This window comes from Oncorhynchus tshawytscha, unplaced genomic scaffold, assembly GCF_018296145.1.
Source record: "Oncorhynchus tshawytscha isolate Ot180627B unplaced genomic scaffold, Otsh_v2.0 Un_contig_16063_pilon_pilon, whole genome shotgun sequence".
NCBI lineage: Eukaryota > Metazoa > Chordata > Actinopteri > Salmoniformes > Salmonidae > Oncorhynchus > Oncorhynchus tshawytscha.
In genome coordinates, this window is record NW_024606725.1 from 1 (window position 1) to 9,111 (window position 9,111).

General features: G+C 50.9%; 1 protein-coding gene across 1 annotated transcript; it reads right to left on the reverse strand.

Moving 5' to 3' along the window:
* Nucleotides 1-1,308: 1,308 nt before the first annotated feature.
* Nucleotides 1,309-8,415, reverse strand: LOC121842214 (phospholipid-transporting ATPase IG-like). Its single transcript, XM_042312289.1, has 6 exons — nucleotides 8,332-8,415; nucleotides 7,108-7,215; nucleotides 4,946-5,075; nucleotides 2,814-2,902; nucleotides 1,793-1,843; nucleotides 1,309-1,411 (listed from the first exon to the last, which is right to left on the reverse strand). The coding sequence occupies exons 3-6, from the start codon at nucleotides 5,066-5,068 to the stop codon at nucleotides 1,324-1,326; spliced, it is 351 nt and encodes a 116-aa protein (XP_042168223.1). The 5' UTR covers nucleotides 5,069-5,075; nucleotides 7,108-7,215; nucleotides 8,332-8,415; the 3' UTR covers nucleotides 1,309-1,323.
* Nucleotides 8,416-9,111: the final 696 nt, after the last annotated feature.

The window sequence follows — 9,111 nt, forward strand, 5'->3', positions numbered from 1 at the left end:
GAGAGACGGAGACAGCAGAGAGCGAGAGACGGAGACAGCAGAGAGCGAGAGACGGAGACAGCAGAGAGCGAGAGACGTGAGACAGCAGAGAGCGAGAGACGGAGACAGCAGAGAGCGAGAGACGGAGACAGCAGAGAGCGAGAGACGGAGACAGCAGAGAGAGAGAGACGGAGACAGCAGAGAGAGAGAGACGGAGACAGCAGAGAGAGAGAGAGACGGAGACAGCAGAGAGAGAGAGACGGAGACAGCAGAGAGAGAGAGAGACGGAGACAGCAGAGAGAGAGACGGAGACAGCAGAGAGAGAGAGACGGAGACAGCAGAGAGAGCGAGAGACGGAGACAGCAGAGAGAGCGAGAGACGGAGACAGCAGAGAGAGAGAGACGGAAACAGCAGAGAGCGAGAGACGGAGACAGCAGAGAGAGAGAGACGGAGACAGCAGAGAGAGCGAGAGACGGAGACAGCAGAGAGACGAGAGACGGAGACAGCAGAGAGAGCGAGAGACGGAGACAGCAGAGAGAGCGAGAGACGGAGACAGCAGAGAGAGAGAGACGTGAGACAGCAGAGAGAGAGAGAGACGGAAACAGCAGAGAGAGAGAGAGCGGAGACAGCAGAGAGAGAGAGACAGAAACAGCAGAGAGCGAGAGACGGAAACAGCAGAGAGAGAGAGAGACGGAGACAGCAGAGAGAGAGAGACGGAGACAGCAGAGAGAGAGAGACGGAAACAGCAGAGAGCGAGAGACGGAGACAGCAGAGAGCGAGAGACGGAGACAGCAGAGAGCGAGAGACGGAGACAGCAGAGAGAGAGAGAGACGGAGACAGCAGAGAGAGAGAGACGGAGACAGCAGAGAGAGAGAGACGGAGACAGCAGAGAGAGAGAGACGGGAAACAGCAGAGAGCGAGAGACGGAGACAGCAGAGAGAGAGAGAAACGGAAACAGCAGAGAGCGAGAGACGGAAACAGCAGAGAGCGAGAGACGGAAACAGCAGAGAGAGCGAGAGACTGAAACAACAGAGAGCGAGAGACGGAAACAGCAGAGAGCGAGAGACGGAAACAGCAGAGAGCGAGAGACGGAAACAGCAGAGAGAGCGAGAGACGGAGACAGCAGAGAGAGCGAGAGATCGGGAGACAGCAGAGAGAGAGAGACTTTGCGACAGCAGAGAGAGAGACGGAGACAGCAGAGAGAGAAGAGAGAGACGGAGACAGCAGAGAGAGACGGAGACAGCAGAGACAGAGAGACGGAGACAGCAGAGAGAGAGACAGAGTGGTCAGGATAGTCTCACACGCTGACACCAGCACTGAGGGTCATTCAAACCCTTAATTGCATTAAACAATGTCCCGTAACTCACCATATATCTTCTGAGTGTTCTTCAAGGTAGCACCTTTCAGGAGGAGATTCTCTGGACCCAAAGACCTAAAGAACACCACACATTGAGAAAATACGGTCACAAAACTAAAAACACCAAGACCGTTCCGTTCTTTTAGTGGCACACTAGCACTCTAAAATGACTACTACCCTTAACGGACAGGACACAAAACATTTTTTATAAAGACCATTACAAACGGCCCGGTGACAAATGCTTCCGAGAGCGCTTTGAAGCACTGCCCGGAGTCTGTGCCAGGTTCGGCTTTTACTTTAATGCCCGTTTGGCGTTATGGATCAATGAAATAATGATTTGATGGTAATGCAAAGGGAAAAGACAGAGTGCTTAAGAGACTGTTTTGAGTTGGTTTTTTTTTAGACTGAGGGGGAGGTAGGGTTGAGAGGAACCAATAGGGGGAGTGGTGGACTTACCTCACAGCAGGTTCCTGGTTGTTCCTGTAGATGTGCATACGCCCCACAAATCTACAGACACAGACACGCATGAGTGCACTGCCCCACCCAATAGCAGTAACATACATGTACATCACAGGAGGCTGCTGAGAGGAGGCGGCTCATAATGTCTGGAACAGAGTGAATGAAATGGCACCAAACACCTGGAAACCATGTTGATGTATTTGATACCATTCCCCCTATTCCGCTCCAGTCATTACCAGGAGCCCGTCCTCCCCCAATTAAGGTGCCACCAACCTCCTTTGATGTACATCTCACAGTGGACCTGAATTGAATTAACTGTGGAATGGGCTAGAAAAATACTTTCTGATATTAAAAACACACAGTGATGACTAATACCACCAGGAAGCACAGGAACTAGTTAGACGTCAAACTAATCACAACCCCATATGCTGACCACCAGGACTTTGCAGGGACTGTACCAATGAAGAGCTAATGACTGGTGGTTTGTCCGAATGCACGCTGGCACCACCACTCTGTTTTATTGATTGTGAAAAGGAGCAGCATCTGGCGTCTTCAGCTCCTTAGGACGTCTGAAACGTCATTGATGTCAAACGCCCAACTGTCCTGTAATGGTAGCTCCTTGGCCATAGGTGGCGCCAAACCACTAGGTTTATGGATAGGATACAGCTGTGCAAACAACTGGGTCTGTTCCTCAGCTTGGGCCAAATCTAACTGAACTTTCCCTTCAATTCCTGGCCAGTCTCATCCACAAATCAGGTTTACTAACAGTCTAACATCTTTCATAACAATATGTCAGAGAGATAGATCTAGCGTATAGCCTGCCAACACTCAACGTAATGACACTGCAGCTATCAAAATGGCATCCTAATTGACAGTTGATTAAACTGCAAACCCCTAAAGTAAAAACCAGTGTGCTTTTACGGTCCAGGGAGCAGATTCACAAACGATCGGTCAACGATCAGTTGTAGCTTTTTTTGTATGGACAGGGGGAAGAAGTGCAAAAGGATTCATAGCCTACTTGTAGAGGTCAGGCTGCGGCTGCTCGCACTCGATGGTGGCGCTGAGAGACTCCAGGTTCCTCTCCGTGTCTGGCACTGTGTAGTGTGTCTGAGACAGATCCAGGAGAGAGTGAGTGCCAAATATTTCAGGTCATCACTGCAGCTCTCTAAAAACACCACCCCATAATGGCAGACACGCACACACGAGCAGGCGCACACGCACGCGAGCAGGCGCACGCACGCGAGCAGGCGCACACGCACGCGAGCAGGCGCACACGCACGCGAGCAGGCACACACACGCGAGCAGGCACACACACGCGAGCAGGCACACACACGCGAGCAGGCACACACACGCGAGCAGGCACACACACGCGAGCAGGCACACACGCGAGCAGGCACACACACACGAGCAGGCACACACACACACGAGCAGGCACACACACACACGAGCAGGCACACACACACACGAGCAGGCACACACACACACGAGCAGGCACACACACACACGAGCAGGCACACACACACACGAGCAGGCACACACACGAGGAGCAGGCACACACACACACGAGCAGGCACACACACACACGAGCAGGCACACACACACACGAGCAGGCACACACACACACACGAGCAGGCACACACACACACGAGCAGGCACACACACACACGAGCAGGCACACACACACGAGCAGGCACACACACACACACACGAGCAGGCACACACACACACGAGCAGGCACACACACACACGAGCAGGCACACACACACACACGAGCAGGCACACACACACACGAGCAGGCACACACACACGAGCAGGCACACACACACGAGCAGGCACACACACACGAGCAGGCACACACACACGAGCAGGCACACACACACGAGCAGGCACACACACGAGCAGGCACACACACACGAGCAGGCACACACACACGAGCAGGCACACACACGAGCAGGCACACACACACGAGCAGGCACACACACACGAGCAGGCACACACACACGAGCAGGCACACACACACGAGCAGGCACACACACACGAGCAGGCACACACACACGAGCAGGCACACACACACGAGCAGGCACACACACACGAGCAGGCACACACACACGAGCAGGCACACACACACGAGCAGGCACACACACACGAGCAGGCACACACACACACGAGCAGGCACACACACACGAGCAGGCACACACACACGAGCAGGCACACACACACGAGCAGGCACACACACGAGCAGGCACACACACACGAGCAGGCACACACACACACGAGCAGGCACACACACACACACGAGCAGGCACACACACACACACGAGCAGGCACACACACACACACGAGCAGGCACACACACACACACGAGCAGGCACACACACACACACGAGCAGGCACACACACACACACACGAGCAGGCACACACACACACACACGAGCAGGCACACACACACACGAGCAGGCACACACACACACGAGCAGGCACACACACACGAGCAGGCACACACACACGAGCAGGCACACACACACGAGCAGGCACACACACACGAGCAGGCACACACACACGAGCAGGCACACACACGAGCAGGCACACACACACGAGCAGGCACACACACACACGAGCAGGCACACACACACGAGCAGGCACACACACACGAGCAGGCACACACACACGAGCAGGCACACACACACGAGCAGGCACACACACACACGAGCAGGCACACACACACGAGCAGGCACACACACACACGAGCAGGCACACACACGAGCAGGCACACACACGAGCAGGCACACACACACGAGCAGGCACACACACACGAGCAGGCACACACACACGAGCAGGCACACACACACACGAGCAGGCACACACACACGAGCAGGCACACACACACGAGCAGGCACACACACACGAGCAGGCACACACACACGAGCAGGCACACACACACGAGCAGGCACACACACACGAGCAGGCACACACACACGAGCAGGCACACACACACGAGCAGGCACACACCGTCGATGGATTTGAGTGAAGGGTGATGGAGAGGAAGGGAGTGATGGCAGATTGGAAGCGATGCCAAAGCCCCCCACGTCTGCCATGATGATACGTCTCAATGACACAGTGATTCTAGCGTTACTGTAGCAGCACTCCACCTTATGGTTGGACTCCCCGTCCAGACTGGCCGTGGTGACAAAGCAGGTCTCGTCCTCCCGGCTGGGACTGTAGCAGGATGAGGTCACAGGGAAAGGTCTCATCCTCAACCACCTCCACCACATCCCCAACCTAGAGGAACAGAATACATCAGGTCCATACAGAGGACCATGCCAATTCCACCCATAGTCCCTAGGCCCTTGTGGATTTGTTTGGTATAAACAAATGGTGACACTTCCACCATCCTATCAGAGGGCATGTTGGGGCTGTAACCAAGTTGCTTAAACCTGTCATATCTTCTCAGATCTACAAAAGTGCCTAGAGGTCTAGGGGTTGATTTGGGTTTGTGAAGCTACACTCAGTGTACAAAACATTAACACCACCTTCCTAATATTGGGTTGTACCCCTTTCATTTTTACAGTTGAAGCCGGAAGCTCACATACACCGGTCTTGGTTAAAATTCCCTGTCTTGGTTCAGTTAGGTTCACCACTTTATTTTAAGAATGTGAAATGTCAGAATAATAGTAGAGAGAATTATTTATTTCAGCTTTAAATTTCTTTCATCACATTCCCAGTGGGTCAGAAGTTTACATACACTCAATTAGTATTTGGTAGCATTGCCTTTGAATTGTTGGGTCAAACGTTTCAGGTAGCCTCCACAAGCTTCCCACAATAAGTTGGGTGAATTTTGGGCCATTCCTCCTGACAGAGCTGGTGAAACTGAGTCAGGTTTGTCGGCCTCATTGCTCACATGTTTTTCAGTTCTGCACACAAATCTTCTATAGAATTAGACCTTTAGACCTTGCTGTCCTTAAGCCATTTTGGCACAACTTTGGAAGTATGCTTGGGGTCATTGCGACCAAGCTTTCCTGACAGATGTCTTGAGATGTTGCTTCAATATATCCACATAATTTTCCAGCCTCATGATGCCATCTATTTTGTGAAGTGCACCAGTCCCTCCTGCAGCAAAGCACCCCCACAACATGATGCTGCCACCCCCGTGCTTCAAGGTTGGGATGGTGTTCTTGGGCTTGCAAACATTCCCCTTTTTCCTCCAAACATAACAATGATCATTATGGCCAAACAGTTATATTTTTGTTTCATCAGACCAGAGAACATTTCTCCAAAATGTGCGATCTTTGTCCCCATGTGCAATTGCAAACCGTAGTCTGGCTTTTATAATGGCGGTTTTGGAGCAGTGGCTTCTTCCTTTCTGAGGGGCTGTTCAGGTTATGTCGATATAGGACTCGTTTTACTGTGGATATAGATACTTTTGTACCCGTTTCCTCCAGCATCTTCACAAGGTCCTTTGCTGTTGTTCTGGTATTGATTTGCACTTAACGCACCAAAGTACGCTCATCTCTAGGAGACAGAACGCGCCACCTTCCTGAGCGGTATGACGACTGCGTGGTCCCATGGTGTTTATACTTGCGTACTATTGTGTGTACAGATGAACGTGGTACCTTCAGGAGATTGGAAATTGCTCCCAAGGATGAACCAGACTTGTGGAGGTCTACAATGTTTTATCTGAGGTCTTGGCAGATTTCAAGCTGTTTAAAAGGCACAGTCAACTTAGTGTATGTAAACTTCTGACCCACTGGAATTGGGATACAGTGAATTGTAAGTGAAATAATCTGTCTGTAAACAATTGTTGGAAAACTAACTTGTGTCATGCACGAAGTAGATGTCCTAAACAACTTGCCAAAACTATAGCCTGTTAACAAGAAATTTGTGGAGTGGCTGAAAACTAGTTTTAATGACTCCAACCTAAGTGAACGTAAACTTCCAACTTCAACTGTATCTTGCCCATTCACCCACTGAATGGCACACACACAATCCATGTCTCAAGGCTTAAAAGCCTTCTTTAACCAGTCTCCCTCCACTTCATCTAGACTGATTGAAGTGGATTTAACAAGTGACCTCAATAAGGGATCATAGCTTTCACCGGGATTCAACTCTGTCACGGAAAGAGCAGGTGTCCTCAATGTTTTGACTGAAATGTATCATCTTCCTCCATTCTGCATCACCTACTTGGGATTACCATACCATAGAGCCATACAAGAACATGCCAAGATGCCAATTACCTCTCCCTCCCAACCCCCATGTCCCTAAGGGATATTTATTTCTGGGGAACTTGACCGAGGCGCAGCTTGCCAAAAGGTACCTTGATCTTCTCGCTCTCCTTGCATGCTCTCCGGCCGTCCTCCAGCACTGTCACTAGGTACTTATTCACCTCATTATCTGCCTTGTGCCGCAGCCAGTCCTCATAGCCCTGAGAGCGATGGCGGGAGAAGAGGGAGGTGAGAGGGGAGGAGAGAGGGTGAGAGAGAGAGAGAGAGAGAAGTAAGGAGGGAGAAAGAAAGATGGGGAGAAGAGAGAGCAGTAGTTGGAGAGGGAGGGAAGAGGGTAAGCGAGAGTGAAATGGGACATGAAGAGAGGGCAAATAGATAGTCAGTGTCAGAGGTCAGGGTAACAGGGATAGAGGAAGAAAGATGCCAGAGGGAGGGAGGGATTTTATCAAGTCAGTTAAGAACAAATTTTATTTACAATGACGGCCTACCCCGGCCAAACCCTAACGACGCTGGGCCAATTGTGCGCCCGCCCTATGGGACTCCCCAATCACGGCCAGTTGATACAGCCTGAAACAAACCAGGGTCTGTAGTTACACCCCGAGAACTGAGATGGAGTGCCTAGACCGCTGCGCCCACTCGGGAGCTCGGGATGATGCAGGGATGAAACAGGAGGAGGAAAGAGTGGGTGGTAGGTGGATGGACAGAGAGAGGGAGCTACAAAGTCCTTTTTATATGGACTGACTGCAGGGCTCACCTAACCCAGTCTACAGAGCCTCCCCTGTGTCCCACTTCAAAGCCTGGCTAAATGCAGCAGCAGCATCGCTAGCCGCTATCAGTGTCCCCCATATATTTTTGAAGGAAGTCCACCCTCTCCATTGTGCATTTCAAAAGCCCTAGCAGCAGGCCACCAGAAAAGCCTATTCCTAAACAATACATCTAAAAGCTTGGACACGCTTCAACAGAAAAGACACTCCTCTGATCATTTGTTTCTATACTAGCGACTATAGTACCGTTTGGTCATGTTCCAAGACAACGTTCCCCTTCTCTTTAAAAAAAAATCACCATCGCATAGCCAGCATTACTTTGGCTATGACAATACCATAGACAACGATTCCATACTTCACACCCCCAAAGATTTACTTTTACAGAAAGGGAAAACAAATGTTTAACATGGAAGAGAGGTGGTGGAGACGCATGGAGAGCCACAGAAATAGAGTCACTAGAACGTGAAAGGCCCCTCAGAATGGGGATGCCGGTTCTAGTAATTCTATATCTATTGGGGGGAGGTCAAAGGGGACAGTGCTGCCATTTCTTACCTGTTTGATGGCTGTGACAGTGATGACAAAGAACAGAGGTAGGCCACTAGTGACTGGGCTGGTGGGGGTGTCTACGATCACCTGTAGGAGAGAACACCAGAAACTTTACGGACTATACAATCCCGTTCATGAAGTCTTATGATAAAATGTACTACTAGCCTTAATAACTAGTCGACTAATTGTATGGTAGCCTATATACTAAAAATGATAGGACTTATGACCTAGTCAAAGCACCCATCATCTCTTTAATTACAACGTACGGAATGCAGACAACTCCGTTCTCGGGAGTTGGAAATGACTCCTGTACTGAACAAGACCATTTCTTAAATAAAATACACTGAATGGGAAAATAAAGTTGGACAAGTTATGACAGATTCCTCAATTACATGATGCAATGTGGTTAAGGTTCAGCAAGCACTCCCACATCAATGCAGGTTGTATTGTGTGTGTGTGTGTGTGTGTGTGTGTGTGTGTGCACCCGCCTAATCTCTCTGGTCCAACAGAGGGGCATGAGACATTTCATACCGAGACAGAGTGGGAGGAGAACCCAAGCAGCTTGGACCTGCAGGACATCTAATCAAGAGGGCCAGGGCCACTGTGGTATTTAATCTGCACACACAGGGGCTGGTGCCTGCCGCCTGCCTGGTTCTGGTGCCAACGTCGCAGACCACTGAGCAAGCTCTCCTCTCCTGCTGGGCTGCTGAGAGCAGTCCTCCACCGCAGGCCGGGGGGCTGTACAGGAATCTGGTGTGTGTGTGTGTGTACATACAGGAACCTGAA

Excerpts from the sequence above, each read along its gene's own strand:
- LOC121842214 (XM_042312289.1), bottom strand. The coding sequence starts at position 5,068 with ATGTGGTGGAGGTGGTTGAGGATGAGACCTTTCCCTGTGACCTCATCC. Across the intron at positions 2,903-4,945 it reads ACGGGGAGTCCAACCATAAG|ACACACTACACAGTGCCAGA; the intron begins GTGGAGTGCTGC and ends GATCTGTCTCAG. Across the intron at positions 1,412-1,792 it reads AACCAGGAACCTGCTGTGAG|GTCTTTGGGTCCAGAGAATC; the intron begins GTAAGTCCACCA and ends GGTGTTCTTTAG.